Genomic DNA, 21,877 nt, shown 5'->3' on the forward strand with positions numbered 1-21,877 from the left:
TGAACGTGATTTAATCATCCACATGCTAACGTCAAAACATATAGCAATTCATAAAATATAAACAATATGAGTTTTATAAAAATACAAACAATCAAAATTTACGTAGAATTTTTTCTCTCTTTCTCCAGTGCATATAATTCTCTTTTTTAATCAATAATATATACGAAAACCAAGAAAAATGCCTTCACGCCAGTTAATTATTTTCGACTTCGATGAGACCATCATTAGCGTAAACTCCATGCGTCAACTCTTCCAATTCATACCGAATTACCGGCGACCTCATATCTACGACACGCAGAAAAAGGGTTGGATTGATTATACCAACAAAGCATTTAAGGAACTCCATTCAATGGGCTACCCTGCGAATACAATGTGCAAATTTATACGCGCCGTACCGCCCGTACCCGGAATGGTAAAGCTGATACAGTATCTGTGGAAGTCATGCGAACCCACTTATGACTTGATCTTGATCAGTGATGGCTATCGTATTATAATCGTCGATTGGCTGGAACAACATGGAATTTTCCAATGTTTCACTGGCATTTATTGCAATCCTTCAGAGATCAATGATTGCGGAGAGGTGACTGTAAGTGGTTATCACTGCGCTGAATGTCCATACAGCCCACAGAACCTGTGCAAGCGGTGTGTAATGAAGGAATTCATTTTAATGCAGAAAGCTCTGAATATAAACTACGATCGTGTAGCGTACATCGGTAATGGTAGCGGGGACTTCTGCCCTACATTGGGTTTGGGATCCAGTGATCTTGTGTGCGCTCGCAAATACGATATCCTGACCGAGAAAATTCAACAAAATCGCAAAAAACTAAAGATAAAACCGGAAATTTATCTATGGGTTAGTGGATATGACTTAATTGCCAAGTTGGCGCAAAATAAAGACACTGGCAATTTTAGAAAATTAAGTAAACAAACCCCTTCTACTAAAGCTTAGCGGACTGTAATCTCGTCTTGAGAAAAAAATGTTTCGCAATTTAACTAAAGTTTCTATTTCTATGCGGCTAAATAAGTTTTAATAAAAATTAATTACTTTTATGATTGGAGAATAGTTCCATGCCCCATATTATTTGTGTGTCTGACTAGATCAGTTATAGAATATTATAGGTTTCCGGTCTTACTAAATTATAAAACAGTCGTTATTAAGAAAGAATCACTTTTCAGACAGTTAAAAAAAAAACTTGAGACAAATACAGCACAGTTACATATATTCCGTTAATCGCAACCTGAGCTAAGTCGCTTAGTTTTTTTCCCGCCACTTTCATCAACGCGAAATCTCGACTGTTAACGCAAAGATCTCTTCCAGTCTAGAACTCTAATCAAAAACGTAAATTAAACACACGTGACATTTGAAATACAAGCTATATATATATATATATATATATATATCTATAATATATCTAGCTTAAGTGTCAGAGTAATTGCGGGACATTAGATATTTTCGCAGTTTGTAAAATGATATGATCTTAGAAATAAGAACTTTTTGGTATTGTCTAATTTTATTATGTGATCAACATACATAGCAGTAAATCTACTGCTCCATAAGGCAGCTACCTTCAGGGAAGTGAGCACCGCAAGCTTATACATTACAAATGGATATCGATTAACTATCGAAGGCAACTGAGTTGGGATTTGCCATTTTGTGTGTATTATCGAGTACTATCAACCCTTATTTTACCCTGAACATGGTATATTAAGTTCGTCACGAAGTTTGGAACACCAAGAAGGAAACGTCAGAGGCCATATAAAATATATGTATATGTATTTTGATGGAACCGCCCATATCGGACCATTATATTAATATGTTGTCTTCCGCAAAACAAAATCTGTTTATAGTATCCAACGCAAGTATAATGTCAACTATAATCTATCCCATTATGAAATTGGGTAGGAGAATCAGTGGAATTTTTCTATCAAACTTTACCGTACCCTTCCCGAGTCTTTATTTTGCAGTTTGTTCAATCATAGCATTAATCGACGCAGTTTAAAATTCTGATATCCGCCTGGAATCATTGCAGCCCTCATTCTCGAACCTTAAATCGCAATTGTGTAAGGTTATTGAATTATAGTCGCCAATATACTGGGGCTGTCTATAACCCAGATTTTGCTACTTGAAAACGCAGGTACCAACCCTGAGTTTTTGGAAGTACTGTTCAAAGAATTAGACAGCTAGCTCAAATTTTTGACAGAAATCGTAAAATGAACATTAAGAAAAGTCAAACAATGGCCGTTATTACAATTTAAATATTTATATTTGTATAATAGAATTATTTTGTACATATCTTATGAAATTACTAAATTTTTGTGTTCTGACTCAGTTTTTCAATTTGATTAATATTGATCATTTTAAGGAATCTTAATTTATTTTTGCCTTTGAATACAGCATTTAAGAACAATTATTACAATATTATTATATTATATTGTTTTAATCATTTTAATGCATCAATAGGCAATGGAAATTTTTAATAAATATTCCACAACAGAAAAGTGTTAAAGTTGTTATATAAAATATAAGCAAAGGCCTAAGTTAGGGGTCACCGAACATTTTATACTCTCGTTATTTGCAAGCTCGTTATTTGAACAATTTCTTTGGAGAATGCATAGTTGCTTCGGGCAATAACCCATGCCAAATTTCGTGGTAATTTCCCGTCAAATGAAAACGTTTTCCATACAAGCACTTTATTCCGATCGTTCAGTTTGTATGGAAGCTATATGTTATATATCGGCAGTTCCGACAAATGAGCAGCTTTTCGGGGAGAAAAGGGCGTGTTAAAATTTTCAGATCGATATCTCAAAAACTGTGGGACTACTTCACGTATATACAGACAGACGGACGGACATGGCTAAGTCGACTCAGCCGATCATTTATGTATATATTGTGGCAAACTTAATATACCCTGATCAGGGTATAAAAATGTTGGATTACATTTAAATTTTCTATCTATTAACTTATGTAGACTTGTGACTCACTCTTTTAGTTTCATTACTACATTTTGGTTTGTGTTCGAAATATTTATGTTAAAATCAACCTAATGTGATAAAAAATCAACTAAAGAGGCTAAACTTAATATTATATATTGGGTATAGGAGGGAAAGGCCAAAATAATCGAAAGTCATTATATTAGGGTGAAGTTTATATAAGTTTCAGAGCAAGGTCTAGACCAATTCAATTCATAGTCAGTGCTAAATCCAATCATGGTTAAGAAATCCACTTAATTTAATTAAAATATCACAACTATTGATCAAGATAAACGGTCAAAGTCTTCCATTATGAAAGTATACTCGTGAACATGTTTCCAAGCAATTTTATTAAGATAACTATCAAAATTACCGACATATTCGGAGCAAAGTCTGTTAAAATCACGATTATCAATCTATATAGTACATGAGCGTTGAAGAAATTCGCAATTCGCTCAGTTTCTATTTTTGACACTCTCCAATTTCTTTGAATTATTAAAGGGCCATGTTCACCAACTCTGACCTCAAACTGAAACCTAATGATTTAAATCTGGACAGGATAATTGCTTTTAAGCCACTGCTGTGTGGTTTTGCCTTGTGTGCCTGCTGGAAGATCCAGTCCTCTCCATTGAAGGGAGTATTGACAAACTTCTAAAGCATCCTACTGGTTCACTTTCAACCTAGTTTTAACCCTTTTTTCACAGAAGACCTCCAAACCATTACAGCAGCAGGATGGTGACTACGTTCAACCCTTGGAACGCATTTTTTCTAACTTCCAAAGATTTTTACGTAGATTTTGAAATTTTTCTTATTAAAAAAATCTTGAAGAAATTTTTTTCATCTCTAAAAATGATTCATGCCCGTTGACCACGTACCACTGAAGAAGCCCTTTGCATCTGTTGAGCCTAATTTGCTTCAAGCCCGTTGTAAGGAAGATAATCAGTTGACCGACGGTAGGCTTTCATGTGAAGATGATCTCGAATAAGTCTTGACATTGATCTGGTCGATATATCCATTTTCCTTTAGTTACAGTTTTTATGGGTGAATTGGTTCGAACTTTGTGAGGACGTCCAGTTCTCTTTCTGTCATCAACTGTAGTTCTTTGGGAAAACCTACCAATAGTGCTCTAAACAAACATTCTCGAAGTATTAAGTTTTATGAAAAGCCCATAAATTTTACTTGCGCTTTTTCCACACTTAGGTAAGGTAATCAGCGCAATACTATTTTCTTTACCCCCCATTATTATACCATTTATACGTAAATGCTGAATACAAATTATAATGAACAAGTAAGAAAGGCCTAAGTTCGATTGTAACCGAATATTTCACACTCATGCAACTTGCAAAGATCTTACAATCAAATTTGGTATTTTATTATCTTATATTGAAGGTCATAGGCTCACTTAGTTTTATTACTATATTTTATTTCGCGTCAACGAAAAATATATACAAATTATCCCTAAATGAGAAATATGTGATATAAACTTAACCGAAGAGGCTACATTTAATATATTGGGTTGATGTGGAAAACGTTTTTACGTAGATTGACTATTTGACTAACCGACATATACGGTATAAGGTTTGTTAGAATAACGAAAATCATTATGTGTAGTATAATATAATTTTTCATATTCGACATTAAACTATAGCATATTGCATATTATACGCTAAGTTAATTTTGCTAAAATATCTGGGGGCTTCAACAGTTATGTTCCGATTTTGTCGAAGATTATGTACCGAGTTCGGCTGAAATTAGTCGAATAAGCACGGAGGTAACTGATTTCCATTAAAGGTGGGCGGTGCCACGTTCACTGTCCAATTTTGACATTGGCTCCTATATAACTCTTTAACAAACCCGTTATATGGGGAGAGGGCGGGGTTATCGTCTGAAGATATATACATTAAACCTATTAGGGGACGGAAACACTCCCACTTTTAATGATTTTCAAACCTCATATGCCCCACCCTAATAAAATTCGTCGTACCAAATAACTGTTTAATTTGCGGCTTAGTTATGGCAATTTACAGCTTTTCGATTAATGACGTTTGTGGGCGCGGAAGTGATCCGATTACACCCATCTACAATACCGAAATGGTGGGAAGGAACATGTGTACCAAGTTTCGTCAAGATTTTCTAATTTTTACTCAAGTTACAGCTTGCACGGACGGACGGACAGACAGACAGTCTCATGGATTTCAATTCGTCTGGTCATCCTGATCATTTATATAGTATGAGTGCGTTCGAGATGGCAATCACGACAGCAGTGTAGCAAATTTGTCAAAGTATCACATTCTGCGTGAATTTTGGGAACACTTGCAACAGCATCACGTTCTGCTGTCACTTTTTGCACGCAATTAATGCAAATAACCGGCAACACTAAAATTTTTGTCTGCACATCAGTAGAATATCAGCAAATATGTGCCGTTTTACACAGGGACTCAAAAGAGTCTCATACCAGTTTATTGTGGGCGAGGGGACGACGAGGAAAGACGAAGGGACCGTGCCACTCGTGTTCGGGTGGCACGCTTTGTGTTCTTGTTCGTAACAGCTCGCTGCTACCCTTTTCAGCATTCCTTTTCACTTTCAAATTCTTTGAATGGTTGCAATAGCGCTCGGTTTCAAATGAATTTGATCGCAAATTTGAGTTCTGTTATCTATTTTTGTATGTAATATGCAAATACGTATGCATAGAATAATAGAAATATTATGACAAATTGTAAATAAGGAGAAAATTAAGATATAGATTATGGAGTAAAGAAATTATGAGTTTTTAATACTTAAAGATTAGGAAATTCCTATTATAAATTTGGCCTTAAAAATATTAGTAGTGGATATTCAATACATTCTTGTGGATTAGGGAATTCCCGTCTTTAGTATTTCTTTGAAACTATTTAGCGGGTAGGTACTTGTATTATGCATATTGTTCTACCATATTCATGGTAATTCATTGCAAGCAAAATGTGTGACCATCATCTCAACATACAAATGAAATACGCAGCACGCAGTGTTGCGCAGTCGAACCGCACAAATATTTACGAAAATTTTGTGAAAAGGAATGCAGAAAAACTAGACTCGAGTTGCTGAACTCTTTTTGACCGTGTGAATGCCCAGAGCGACAACAAAAGAAAATTTGAAAAACATCAGACTCTTTTGAATCCCAATGTGAAACGGCACTATGTGAACACAGTAGCTGTACTGCTGCAATTATTACGTAGCTAGAACGCACCCTATACTATTGTACTCCGTAGCAATATGCTGCAAGAGTATAAAAATAACGGCACATTTGCTTCAAACTCGTATTCGCTGTAAGCATTGTAAACTTTGCAACTGAATTAATTGCAAAACTGAATTAAGACTAAGTATTCGCTATAAATTAAAGATTCGTATATTAAGAATATGGGAGTTACGGTTATTACTAGCCCCATTTTACCTTCTTTACAAACTGATGTTATTTATTTTCAGAAAATGCTCTCGAACTTTTATTTAGATACCTCACAAATTGACCGATAGTTTTGGTCCATTATTTTAGCCGTAGACACTGAGGTTGACATTTTATGCAAATTTTTATTTAGTTAATATTATTGGCTCTCGATTTATATACCATACAGTGGAAAAATCATATGGAATTTAAAATTGTGATACATAGGAAGTAGGCGTAATTGTAGTCTGATTTCGGCCATTTTCACACTATAGAACTCAATATCATGCAGGATGTGAAGTGTAAAGCTTCTGACGTATTTAGTTAGTGATTGGCATAAGACATAATCCGATCTTATACTTTTTCAAACTGTCGAACGAATTACCGAAATAATTTTTTTACCGAAATTTTAACTGCAGATGCGCCTCCCTAATGTGATCCTGTGTACCAAATAACAGTCTTGTACCTTATTGCGGAGCTTAGTTATGGCAGTTTATTTGTTTTTGATTAATGGCGTTTTGTGGGCGTGGCAGTGGTCCGATTAGGCCCATCTGCAATACCAACTGTCTCACGGTACCAAGAAACATGTCTACCAAGTTTCATAAAGATATCTCAATTTTTACTCAAGTTAGAGCTTGCACGGACGGACGGACAGACAGTCACCCGGATTTCAACTCGTCTCTTCATCCTGATCATTTATATATATATAACCCTATATCTAACTCGATTAGTTTTAGGTGATACAAACAACCGTTAGGTGAACAAAACTATTATACTCTGTAGCAACAGGTTGCGAGAGTATAAATATAATGATGTTTAACCTTTGGAATATGAGTGTATTCTTTTTTTTTTTTGATAAAATTACCTGATTTTAAGGGGCGCACCCTTTTGAATAAATCGATTTTAATATTTCGATAGTTTATAGATTTAGAAATTTCCAATTGAAGTTTTTTAATTACAGCCATTTAAAGGGTAGCCGCTCGGTTCAATCCGGTCCATCAATTTATTTTTAAACGCGTTTTTCTCCAAACAAAATTTTTCGAATTTGCTGATAACTCGAAAACAAATGATCCGATCATCATGAAATTGTTTTCCTACTCTGTATATAATTCTACATACAATGACTGAATCGGTTTTTTTTTATCTGAACAAAAATCGAATTTTGGCAGGCCAAATGGACAAAAATTTTGGGTAAAATTCAACTTTATTTTTAAAACGCCGCCATTTTGTGAATTTTTAATTTTTTGATCGTAGGTCAATATACGGATAACATCTTTTAATTTAGCGAGATTTTTTTTATACTCTCGCAACCTGTTGCTACAGAGTATAATAGTTTTGTTCACCTAACGGTTGTTTGTATCACCTAAAACTAATCGAGTTAGATATAGGGTTATATATATATAAATGATCAGGATGAAGAGACGAGTTGAAATCCGGGTGACTGTCTGTCCGTCCGTCCGTCCGTGCAAGCTCTAACTTGAGTAAAAATTGAGATATCTTTATGAAACTTGGTAGACATGTTTCTTGGTACCGTGAGACAGTTGGTATTGCAGATGGGCGTAATCGGACCACTACCACGCCCACAAAACGCCATTAATCAAAAACAAATAACTTGCCATAACTAAGCTCCGCAATAAGATACAAGACTGTTATTTGGTACTGTTTAAATGACTATAAACTCCCCTTCCAACTACACCGCTTCTTCAGGGTAAATAATGTCACACCCTAATACAACACACCACACCTTGAAACACAACACGCACTCACAACATAAACGACCACACTGCACACGATGTCAGCACAGAAGTTACCACCATACACGATGACACCCCACACAATCAACAAAAAGAGGGATTGGATCTTCAATTCACCACATTCGAAATAATTCCGATCTCTTTGCGCAACGTAAATGTATGAAATGGCTATCTCCGCTACCAACCGTCAAAACTTTCTGAGTTTAAAATCGTAGTATTAATTTTTATCACATAAGTGTTAAACCAATAAAAAACTTGTGAAACATTCAATAAAAAAATAAAGAATATTTCAATTTAAACCTTAAAAAGGCGTTTGTGAAAGAAACGGGAAGTAATAATGTCAATATTGAGTGCTAACATTATAGCATAATTATTCAGGTACACAGGATCACATTAGGGAGGGGCATCTGCAGTTAAAACTTTTTTTTAAAACGTGGGCGTGGTCCCGCCTCTAATAGGTTTAATGTGCATATCTCCTAAACCGCTAATGCTATAATAACAAAATTCACTAGAAGCAAATGTTTTTAGCACTTCTATTGACGGTGTGAAAATAGTTGAAATCGGTTAAAAACTACTAAAAGGGCGATAAATCAAGCACTAAACACGCCAGAGACATTAAATTTTATCTCTGAGATGGTATAAGATGACTTTATAGGAACCGCGTTCAAAATTAGACAGTGGGCGTGGCACAGCCCACTTTTAGGTGAAAACCCATATCTTGAGATCTGCTTAACCGATTTCAACCAAATTCGGTGCGTAACGTTCTTTTCATGTTTCTATGTCATAGTGCGAAAATGGGCGAAATCGGATTACAACCACGCCTATTTTCCATATGACACCATTTTAAATACCACTTGATTCTTTCACTTTCCACTATGCAAATCAAGCAACAATGATTGTATCGGGGTAAAACTTTGCGTGAATAATACGTTTAAAGTATGCCACCTTGTGACCAAAAATTCTCTAAATCGAACCAAAACTGTTCAAGCCCCTAGGTACTGAATATGTGGACCCCAGTACCTATAGTTGACTTTTTACCGTAAATATCGGCCATTGTGTAAGATATATAATTGAAATTCATATAATAGAATAAATAAATGAAATTATCGATAATAGTTTGTCTTTGTTTAAAAAATGGGTTGAATCGGATCAATAGTTCTTGTAGCCCTCATATATCTAATATAAATATTTTTGACCTTCCGCGTGACTTTATACCGCATATGTGAGTTATCTCAATGAAAATGAGAGAGCGTGTTTTACTCATAACAAGATCAAATCGGGTGAAAATTTTCCTTAGCCCCCATGTAACTAATATCAGGATTTTCGAACATTCGTCTGACTTTACTCCATTTGATTGGTGATGGTATGTGATGTACCTTAATGAAACAGTGGGAGCATTTTATTAGTCTGTGGCATGTTAGTAGTATGTGGTATTGGAAAAAATTAATAAAATCGGGTTAATACTGCCCTCAAATTCCATATACTACTTATAATGCTTTTCGTTATTCTAACCAGTTTTATGCCGAATATGTCGGTCAGTGAGTATTAATATTTTTTTTATATATAAAATTGCTTTAAAATATGTTCTCGAGTATAGCTGAGCAATGTCAAAATTAATATATTTCTCTATCCCCAATATAGGTATATATGATTTCCGTCTTTCCACCTGACTTTACACCGTTCCGGTTGATCAACGTGATATTTTAACGAAATTAAGTGGAAAAGATTTCTTAAAAATTATGTGGTTTGACGCTTAATTAAAATGAAATTAGTATATACTAAGTCTAAACCTCACACCTTCACATAATGAATTCCGATTCTCTGGTTGACGTTTGCTAACCTAAGCTTATAATATAAAATTTAGCCACTTTGGTGGAGTTAATATCACATTCATACCTATGTATATCTCACTGCAAGCAATAAAACTGAGACTAAGTTTATGGCCTTTAATATAAGTCAAGAAGATACCAAATTTGATTGTAATTTAATCACGATATCATTTAATAATGGATGTTTAATCAACATTTTTTAATATACGGTTTGGAGGAATTTTCTGGTCTTTGATTTTCCCAGCTCACATGTACTACTTATGGTATAATTTTTTTCGTCAATTTGATAATTTAATGAAATTAAATGGACAGTTTTTCTTAAAAATAATGTATATCGCTGCATATGAATGAAATTGGTCTAGACTTTGTTTAAACCTTATAACCCTAATATACTGATTTCCGATCCTCTGTTACAACAGCAACCTCATATACCCCACATATTAAATCTAACCCATTTGGTTCAGTTTATATCACATATACCATGTTTGAGTTAAATAGCTTCTTTTTATAAAAGTTAACATTTCGGAGAAAAAAATAGTATTGACACAAAATAAATCTATGATCAATAACATAAGTTAATAAGATACCAAATAATAATCGAGTAATGAATGTTGAATTCGGAACATTTTTATACTTTCGCAACATGTTGCAACAGAGTATAGTTTTGTTCACCAAAGAGTTGTTTGCATCACCTAAAGTGATAGATATAGATTTCTATATACATATATTTCTTCTAATATTTGGTGATAATCAGTGGTTAGGTATATTTTCTCAGCCATCATGTTGAACTTATTATAAAATATACCAGACAACAATGCTAAAAAAGTTTCTTAGAGTGCTGGACTTTGTATAGAGCAAAAAAACCTTTCTACAAAAAATTGCATGAAATAAATATTAGTAATGTAGTATCAAAAGCGACACATTTTAATATGAAGGTCATAAAGTGAACTGTAAACTCAAGAAAATTACATTTTTACCTAGCGCCGTTGGCAGCTTATGAAAGGTTTAGATATTAAGACAGAAAGAAGAAAATCTACATACCTGTTCTACATATGTGTATACCATAATTAAATTTATGTAAGTTATTGTTAATTTAGCCTTCATGGGTAGACCCTTCAAACTATGGTACCTGTTTTAGAAAGCGTTTAACAAAAGTAATTTACGGAGGGATTTTCCGAGAACTTAATTTCAATACAATGAAATAAACTACTAATTTCTAAAATATAAATATAACTAAATATTATGTATTCTTATGTTAGTGAATAGCTAAATAATATATAGGTATACAAAAGTACGTAAGCTGTACCAACATGTTGCAAGAGTGTAATAAATATCAGTACACTGTGTTTGTAGTTTCAGTTTCACTAGATGTCTTTACAAGCAAAGTGCTTAATTCAAACTAATTTTAGTGTATTACACGGTACAGTGTACAGTGACGAGCAATAGCATAGCAAGGACTTACAAGGAAACAGTGAAAGAGAGCAGCACCTAGGATCCAACTTTTAACACCCGGACGGACTGAATTATATAAGTATTATCCATAAGTATTTTATATATTAACCCATTTATTATTAATTAATTATGCCTAGATTAAGTAGAAAATCTATATTACTAAGTCGTCTTCAGAATAGAAGACGTATGAGAGTTCTTCGTGCGAACTCTTTATATAGAGATAGTGAGCAGTCACAAAATACTGTAAGTCACGCTAATCGTAGATTAGATTCCGATGTACGTCTGTCCGAACAAATAATCAATACAAATCAACATAGAACCAGGCGGGAAAATCCGCAAATTCGCTCTGAAGAGCAAATAGGAAATACTCGAGGTCATAGGTCTCGGCGTGAAGACCCCGAGTTTCGATCTGTTGAGCAAATAAGAGATACTCGAGGTCATAGGTCTCGGCGTGAAGACCCCGAGGTTCGATCTGTTGAGCAAGTTGCAAATACTGTTCAACATAGAACAAGGCGGCAAGATCCCCAAATTCGCTCTGAAGAGCAAATAAGAGATACTCGAGGTCATAGGTCTCGGCGTGAAGACCCCGAGGTTCGATCTGTTGAGCAAGTTGCAAATACTGTTCAACATAGAACAAGGCGGCAAGATCCCCAAACTCGCTCTGAAGAGCAAATAAGAAATACTCGAGGTCATAGATCTCGGCGTGAAGACCCCGAGTTTCGATCTGTTGAGCAAATAAGAGATACTCGAGGTCATAGGTCTCGGCGTGAAGACCCCGAGGTTCGATCTGTTGAGCAAGTTGCAAATACTGTTCAACATAGAACAAGGCGGCAAGATCCCCAAATTCGCTCTGAAGAGCAAATAAGAAATACTCGAGGTCATAGATCTCGTCGGGAAAATCCTGAGGTACGTTATGATGAACAAAGTAGGAACACTAGGGATCATAGAGAACTTCGCGCAAGAAATCCTGAGTATAGGAATTAGAGCACATTCGTGATCAAATGCAAAGGGAACATGCAAGAAGAAATCCTGATATAAGGAGAGAGGAGCGTGATAGAGAAACACAACGTCGACAGCTTAGTAGGAGGGGTATGAGGGAAGAAATTTTGAATCAGAGACGTCTTAGATAAGGTCAAGTTCGCCTTCGTAGAGATAACCCACTCAATAGACAAATTGAAAACCAAAGGCAGTCCCAACGAATCCGATTAACGAGAGAAAATAATGTTATAGAAACTGATAATAGTGGCAATTTAACAGATTTCAAAAACATTTATTTCCAAAATATAAGTAAGGGCCCTACTGAAATATGTATTTGCTGCGGCGGCTTATGGTTTTCACACCAAGTTGGCAAATTAAATTTCCAAACTATTGCGCAAGGTCACCCGAATGCTGCATCCGCCTTCTTTTTAATGCAAAAATTTCCTTCAGAAGATGGAAATTACAATTTTTGTGCTACTTGCAAAAATGCGATTGTTAAAAAGAACGTTCCAAAAATATGTTTAGCTAACGGTCTAGACTTTCCTGAAATACCGGATTGTTGGAAAGGTTTAACTCCAATTGAAGAACGTCTCATAATGCCTAGATTGCCTTTTATGACAATCCGTCCGTTAGGATATCAAGGTCAGAGTTTGCTCAAAGGTGCTGTTGTTAATATACCAATTTCTGTTAACAATATTGTGACATCTCTACCAAGGTCCTTTGATGAGGCTCATGTTATACAAATTCACTTAAGAAGGCGTTTGGAATACAATTATGATTACATGATCGATACCATACGCCCCGCAAAGATTATGGAAGCTTTGCAGTTCAGGTAATAATATTCCCACGGGCCTTTTACCTTCAGAGCTAAATCCAGGCGGTCAAGAAACTCTTTTGGACAATATTCCTGTAGAAAACTTAGACTATAACCGTTTAGTTCTAGCGCCAGGTGAAGGACAAAGACCAATTGACATAATTCAAGATAATAATTCAGAAGAGTTGTCATTTGGAACAATATACGTTGGGCAGAAGCGTACATGCTCTGAAACGTATAGCAAGATAATACGTTCTGAAATTCGTCGTTTTGACAGAAGAGCGTGTACCATTCCAAAGTTGTTCTATGATTACAAAAAATTAGAACTGCTACAAATTAAGAATAGTACATCCATTTGCCTTAGCAAGTTTTCAGGTCGCAACCGAGTTACGGCCCAAAATCTATTAAACGAAAACTTTGTTCAAAACTTGATTCAACACGATGATGGTTACAAGGTTTTGAAAGGCGTTAGATCCTCACCTGCGCACTGGGAAGCTGAGAAGAAAAAGGCAATCGCTATGATTCGCCAATTTGGGCTTCCAACCTTCTTTATCACTTTATCGGCTGCAGAATCTCAGTGGGTTGAGCTTTTGGTCATCCTCTCTAAAACTGTTGATTCTAAAGATATTTCGGAAGAGGAAGCCAACAGTTTAACAACCCAAGATAGATATCGCTTAATTCGGTCAGACGCGGTTACTTGTGCTAGATATTTTGACTACCGCTATCGACAAATTCTTAAGCTTTTTAAAGATAACGCCGGCATTTTTGGAGAGCATTTTGTTGCAAATTTCTACTGGAGAGTGGAGTTTCAACAGAGAGGTTCCCCGCATGTACATGGCATGTATTGGCTTAATAATGCTCCCAGGATCAACCTTCAAGATCCTCAGACATTCCCTGATGTCATTAGTTTTATTGACAATTATATTTCTACTGATGGTTCGATCAGCCACTTAGAAAATTATTTGGGTTATCAAAAGCATAACCACAGTCGGTCTTGTACTAGGGAAATAAGAGGACAACAGTTTTGTCGTTTTGGTATTCCATATCCACCAATGCCTTCAACGCAAATACTGTTACCTCTTACAGAAACAAGTCAAAATTCAGAAAGACACAAGGAAAACTTTTTCAAAATTCAAAACGTTTTAAATTCAAATATGACTACAGAAGACATTTCTAATTTAAACGATTTTGAACACTTCCTGTCTGATAGTAGAATAATTATGTCTTTTGATGACTATTTGTTAGCCCTTAGGTCAAGTTTAACAAAACCCAAAATTTTTCTAAAAAGAAAATTACGGGATCGTTTTATAAACGCTTATAATCCTTTGATTTTGGAACTTTATAGAGCAAATATGGATGTCCAATATATACTGGATGCATATGCTTGCTGTTCATATATAATTAATTATATTAACAAGTCTAACAGGGGAATTTCTAGGCTCAGAGGTAAAAGCTGGAAATTATACTATTAAGCAAAAACTTAAACATATAGGTCACAAATTTATATCAGGCACAGAAATATCTGCACAAGAAGCAGTATATAGCTGCATTGGGCTCCATCTTTCGGAAGCAAGTAATGCAGAAATATTTATAAATACCTCTTGACCTGAGGAACGTGTTCGAATGGTAAAACCTAGAGCGGAACTTCAGAACCTTCCTTCAGGTTCGACTGAAATATTCGTAGCCGGTATTTTAGACCGTTATGTTCAAAGATCCGATCAGTTAGAAACTCTTTGTTTAGCTTATTTTGCATCTAGGTATAAATATTTTAAATCTAGTAGAAGAGCACAAGATAGTGATCATGAAGAAGAAGAGAGGGAAGACGATAATTTACCAGAAAGCGGGGTTGTCATACCTCTTAAAGACGGTAGCGGTTTTGTGAAAAAACGTACCAAACCTTGTATTATTCGGTATAGAAGGTTTATCCCAGATTTGGCCAGAGTTAAGTATTTCCGCGAAATGTTAATGCTTTACTATCCTTGGCGGAATGAACAGCAAGATCTCATTAAAAACGATAATGAGCAGACTTGCATAACACATCGTATTATAATTGAGGAAAATCAAAGAAAATATGATGTTTTTGAGCAAAGAGAACTTGAAAATTTTCTAGAAAGTCTTTATAATGAAATAGACTTGGACGAAGGTGCTCAAAATGAACTACCTATCGTGGAAAATGAGTTCCGAGTGTTGGCACTTCCAGAAATAAACCCAAATATAAATTTGCTAGACTTGCATGGCGAAGATTCAACAGATAATGGCACTGAATCTGATTGCAATATTAGACTTATTAAACTACCCCCTTTAATTCCAGTTGAGGAATTATTTTCTTTAGTTCAAAGTCTAAATACCAAGCAAAGAACCTATTTGACACATTTGATGCACCACCTAAAAAGAAATCTCCCATTTTATGAGTTCATTGGCGGCAGTGCAGGTGTAGGAAAGAGTCGTTTGATATCTGCAATATATCAAGCTCTTAACCATCGTTACAATTCTACACCAGAATCCAATCCAAGTTCCTTTAAAGTTCTTCTTTGCGCACCTACGGGTAAAGCAGCATTCGGAATAGGTAGAATGACCCTTCATTCAATATTCTCTTTACCTGTTAATCAGTTGAATAGAGAGTTGAGGCCACTTAGCAATGACACAGTGAATTCATTGTATTCCAGACTTATCGATTTAAAATTAATCATAATTGATGAAATATCGATGGTAGGTGCTCGTATGTTTAGCTCTGTTGATGCGAGATTAAAACAAATTTTCAAAACAGACAGCCCCTTCGGTGGTATACCGATCATAGTGTTTGGTGATTTGAAGCAACTCTCACCTGTTGGAGATAGGTGGATATTCTCTCCTAATCCCAATGATGCATACAGCACTTTAGTTGGTTCCCCTTTGTGGGAGTTTTTTAAACACTTTGAATTAACAGAGATAATGAGACAACGGAAGGATCAGGCCTTTGCAATTGCATTAAATCATATGGCATCTGGTACTATGACAAATGAGGACATATCACTCATTGAAACTCGAGTAGTTAATTTCGAAGAAGTTCCCGATGATGCCATACATTTATTTTGGTCCAATGAAGAGACAAATAATTTCAATGCCCTTAAACTCTGTCGAATCCCAACTGAAGCTATCCTTTCAGCTGCAAAAGACTCAGTTAAAAGAATTGGTATAAGTGAAAATGAGAATATTTTGGAAAGAGTTAAACTTTTCTAAACTTCTGAAACGCAGGGACTGCCCTATGAATTGACACTAAAAACCTCCGCCAAATATATGATTACAGTGAACATAAACACGTGTGATGGCTTGGTTAATGGGGCAGCTAGACAACTTATGCAAATTGATTTCCATTGTTCTTTTCCAACAATTCTGTGGCAACCCAGAATGCCTAGAGCTTCAATATATGTCGCTTGTAGTCGAGCTACTTCTGCAGAAGGTCTATTCATCATAGGTAATTTTATCCCGGATCCCGTATTTAGGGAACTGAGGGAATTGAACACAAATAAAGCTTTGACAACAAGTTTCAATTTTATGATTTCCCTAACATCAGGACATCAAATTTTATTCCATAATGTTTAGAGTCTTCACGCTCACATTAATGATATAAAAAGCGACTGTTTGATGCTATCTTCAGATATTTTATGTTTTGTAGAAACTTGGAGTTATCCTTGCGAAAATTTTGATATACCAGGATTTACTCCAATTAACGAGCTGAGGAGAGATAGCACGGAAACAACCAACAGAAATAAACGGGGCATTATAATATATGCAAAGCATAGTATTGCTTGCTCTATAGAATCAAAGGCTGTAAAGAAAATTTATTCAGGCCGCAAAGTTTTAGAAGCGGTTTTGTTTAAATGTTTCAATATTAATATTCTGGTTCTATATAGAAATTCAGCTTTCTCTGTCAGACAATTAATTGTAGAACTTCAGGAAGTCCTTACATCTGAGTTAGGCAATCAAAATGTGCTAATTGTTGGAGATTTTAACAATTGTTTAATGTCTACAGGGACTGCAATAAGAAATCTGCTCCAAGAAAAAAACTTTAGTTCCCTGCTTGGTGCAGAATATTCAACTACACCTGCCGGTATACAAATTGATTGGGCATTTTCAAACATGGATCCATCCCATGTAAATGCAATTACTTTTGAGACAGTACACAGCTATCATGACAGTATTTGTGTCTCTATTTCGAACTAAAGTTTTCAGACTTAGTGCAATAGTTCTTCATTTTTTTTCCAAATATAATCGAATTGGAATGGTATAGGAATTTTGACAGTAGTTTTTAAAACAATTTTAAGAAAAATATGTAAATAATCTAATTAAGAAAATTTAAATTATATATATAATTTGTTATTATATATGACATTATTGTATAAATATATGATAGAAATTAAATAGTATAAGGAGAAAAGAAATATAATTTGGATATATGTGTAAGAATCTCTACAAAAATTTATGTTTAATATTGTAAATATTATATACAAATTAATATAATAATATTATATCATTTTTAAAGTTGTTAATATTTATAATTTTTAAGCTAAACATGTATAATAATATCGATATAATAAATATAAAATGTTATTCATTGTTCAAAACCGATTTCTTTTCATACTTCTCAATACAGTTGTAATGCATTCTATATAAAATCAATTATAAGCGTATACAAAAAGCACAAGAACGATTTCTCATAATTTGAGTAAATTTAGTTTACAAATTGCTCTAATTATTTTCACTGTGAGTAAAAAGTAAATAACTAAGGCAACAGTTCCTACTTCTAATTATTAAAATATATAAAGAAGTCTCAAACGAATATACCATTTAACTTTGCGAGAGTATAAAATGTTCGGTTACATCCGAACTTATCCCTTCCTTACTTTTATACTCTCGCAACCTGTTGCTACAGAGTATAATAGTTTTGTTCACTTAACGGTTGTTTGTATCACCTAAAACTAAACGAGTTAGATATTAGGGTTATATATATATAAATGATCAGGATGAAGAGACGAGTTGAAATCCGGGTGACTGTCTGTCCGTCCGTCCGTCCGTCTGTCCGTCCGTCTGTCCGTGCAAGCTCTAACTTGAGTAAAAATTGAGATATCTTTATGAAACTTGGTAGACATGTTTCTTGGTACCGTGAGACAGTTGGTATTGCAGATGGGCGTAATCGGACCACTGCCACGCCCACAAAACGCCATTAATCAAAAACAAATAAATTGGTATAACTAAGCTCCCAAATAAGATACAATACTGTTATTAGGTACACAGGACCACATTAGGTGGGGGCATCTGCAGTTAAAACTTTTTTTTAAAAGTGGGCGTGGTCCCGCCTCTAATAGGTTTAATGTGCATATCTCCTAAACCGCTAATGCTATAATAACAAAATTCACTAGAAGCAAATGTTTTTAGCACTTCTATTGACGGTGTGAAAATAGTTGAAATCGGGTGGCAACTCCGCCCACTCCCCATATAACGGTACTGTTAAAAACTACTAAAAGCGCGATAAATCAAGCACTAAACACGCCAGAGACATTAAATTTTATCTCTGAGATGGTATAAATTGGCTTTATAGGAACCGCGTTCAAAATTAGACAGTGGGCGTGGCACATCCCACTTTTAGGTGAAAACCCATATCTTGAGATCTGCTCAACCGATTTCAACCAAATTCGGTGCGTAACGTTCTTTTTATGTTTCTATGTCATAGTGCGAAAATGGGCGAAATCGGACTACAACCACGCTTACTTCCCATGTAACACCATTTTCAATTCCATCTGATTCTTTCACTTTCCACTATACGAATCAGATAGCAATGATTATATCGGGGTAAAACTTTGCGTGAATAATGCAATTAAAGTATGCCACCTTGCGGCCAAAAATTGTCTAAATCGAACCAAAACTGTTCAAACCCCGAAGTACTAAATATGTGGGCCCCAGTGCCTATAGTTGACCTTCTACCGAAAATATCAGTCAATCCACAAAGAAATCTCAAACGAGTATACCATTTGACTTTGCGAGAGTATAAAATGTTCGGTTACATCCGAACTTAGCCTTTCCTTACTTGTTTTCAATGTTTTTCTTTAATAAAAATGGCGACTGTTGCTTGGTAAGTGCCGTTTCAGACAGGGATTCAAGAGTCTGAGTTTTTTCAAATTTTCTTTTGGTGTCGCTCTGGGCATTCACACGGTCAAAAAGAGTCCAGCAACTCGACTCTAGTTTTTTTGCATTCCTTTTCACAAAATTTTCGTAAATATTTGTGCGGTTCGACTGCGCAACACTGCATGCTGCGTATTTCATTTGTATGTTGAGATGATGGTCACACATTTTGCTTGCAATGAATTACCATGAATATGGTAGAACAATATGCATAATACAAGTACCTACCCGCTAAATAGTTTCAAAGAAATACTAAAGACGGGAATTCCCTAATCCACAAGAATGTATTGAATATCCACTACTAATATTTTTAAGGCCAAATTTATAATAGGAATTTCCTAATCTTTAAGTATTAAAAACTCATAATTTCTTTACTCCGTATTAAAAATTCATAATTTCTTTACTCCATAATATATATCTTAATTTTCTCCTTATTTACAATTTGTCATAATATTTCTATTATTCTATGCATACGTATTTGCATATTACATACAAAAATAGATAACAGAACTCAAATTTGCGATCGAATTCATTTGAAACCGAGCGCTCTTGCAACCATTCAAAGAATTTGAAAGTGAAAAGGAATGCTGAAAAGGGTAGCAGCGAGCTGTTACGAACAAGAACACAAAGCGTGCCACCCGAACACGAGTGGCACGGTCCCTTCGTCTTTCCTCGTCGTCCCCTCGCCCACAATAAACTGGTATGAGACTCTTTTGAATCCCTGTGTGAAACGGCACTAAAGCGTGAAAAGATGAGATTTGCCGAACAATTTGCTTCGCCTTGCTGCGTTTCGATGTGAACGTACCTATACAAAAGCATACAGCGAAATTTTCTTTACTTTTCTGTCAAAACAAATGTCTGACGCAAAGCGAAGCAAAAGTTCTATATGAATCAGTCAATTAGGTACAAAAATAACATCTTATAGTGAAGGCGAAAACGATATTACTGAATTTTTTAGCTCAGAAAATTATATAGTAGTTTATTGTATTAACATTGGTGGCCTGAAACTGGCGCTCTTAAGTGCAAAGCTGGATATTATTAATTGACTGCTGTAAGCGAAGTTTAAATGTTTTTTACTAGATATTGGTAAAAAGCATCCAGTTGTGTCTATTGCTCATTTCTAAAGATGACATTATTTTAAATCCACTGCAAATCAAACTGGGACTTATAAATCATATGTGCTTGATGTTGTATATCTTTGAAGAGAGTCTCCCGCCTCAAGTAATGAACTACAAAAAGCTGGTATTTTTGATGACCCATATGTATACTGCTTTGTGATAAAGTCTGGTCAGACTAGAGAAGCCATCTATGCTCGGGAGTGCAAGACGTGATGCCCACGGTTTAAGAGAAATTAGCCGATGGTTCCATCTTTAAGACAGTACTACAACAACTGAGAAGAAACGGATGATTTTAAAAAGTATATTGAACTCATTATATAATATTAAAGCTCCCACACCCTCGCCTATAACAATTTAAACAATTTATTTAGGTGGTTGGTTGGTGTTGGTTATCGAAAGTACAAAATAAAAAAAGACTTTTATTAACAAGATGATTTAGAATTTTTAAACAATGTTTAGTGTCACATAATAATAGAATAATTTCAAAACAGTTTTTATATACAGAGTTATTCTCATATAAAGGTAGTTTGTGTACGTTAAATATATTCAGCTAATTGCATCAAGCAAGAGAGGAACAAAGACTAAATACTTTTGGAAAGTAATTATGCATGGCGTTAGGTTGTTGTTAACTTAATATTTCAGTTGCTGATCTCTAATAACTTATTATTACATAGATAAATATATTATAGGTTAAATAAATGAAGCTGATTTATGGGAAGATCATATTTTTCAACAGATATATTATAAAGTAATATTAATTAGAACATATTTTTGTAATTGTGACCGGTAATTTTGAATTGTTGCAGTTTGTGGGTTGTAGGTTGCGCCGTTAACTTTAAAATTTTAATACACACTTCTCGTTTGAGTTTTATAATTTCTAAATTCAGTAATAGTAAGTATTAGCTCTTTGGGCTTATCACATCATTATATGTAATTTCGCTCAATAACAACAATTTACTATAAAATAAACGTATATATACGTATACATACAATATTTAGCATACACTTAAGCTGGTAGATGTTATACGTGGTGATTATAGCTAACAAGGTGAAGGTGTTACTGAAATATTTCAATGTAGCACGTGTATTTTTTATAAAAATATGAATACATTTACTCCTCCAAAAGACAAACGGTCGCTAACAGTATTAAAAGCTTTGAATCAAAGTATGTATATTCGCACAAGATATTATTGAAATTGTTTAAAAAATATTTCTTAAGTTATAAAAAAAAAGTTAATTTTTAACTGCGAACTGATTTAAAATTTTATTGATAAGTTAAGTATGTGTCAGGAAAATATTAAAGTTTAACAAATTCGTCTTTTATTTTGTACTTTGTCAAATTTTTGGTTTATTGCTTTAATGCTCATTTTGCGTTTCGTATTTGC

General features: G+C 34.7%; 1 protein-coding gene and 1 long non-coding RNA gene across 2 annotated transcripts; both read left to right on the forward strand.

Annotated features, from left to right (window-relative positions):
- Positions 1-43: 43 nt before the first annotated feature.
- On the forward strand, positions 44-1,063 carry LOC106624353 (pyridoxal phosphate phosphatase PHOSPHO2). Its single transcript, XM_014244073.3, has one exon. It carries the CDS (start codon positions 179-181, stop codon positions 947-949), a length of 771 nt encoding a protein of 256 aa, XP_014099548.2. The 5' UTR covers positions 44-178; the 3' UTR covers positions 950-1,063.
- Positions 1,064-19,798: 18,735 nt separating this feature from the next.
- On the forward strand, positions 19,799-21,445 carry LOC138857950 (uncharacterized). The gene is made up of 2 exons (XR_011397194.1): positions 19,799-20,425; positions 20,579-21,445. It is a non-coding gene; the product is annotated as an uncharacterized lncRNA (long non-coding RNA).
- Positions 21,446-21,877: the final 432 nt, after the last annotated feature.

The sequence above is a fragment of the Bactrocera oleae genome, chromosome 6 (assembly GCF_042242935.1).
Source record: "Bactrocera oleae isolate idBacOlea1 chromosome 6, idBacOlea1, whole genome shotgun sequence".
Classification (NCBI taxonomy): Eukaryota; Metazoa; Arthropoda; class Insecta; order Diptera; family Tephritidae; genus Bactrocera; species Bactrocera oleae.

Excerpts from the sequence above, each read along its gene's own strand:
- LOC106624353 (XM_014244073.3), top strand. The coding sequence starts at position 179 with ATGCCTTCACGCCAGTTAATTATTTTCGACTTCGATGAGACCATCATT.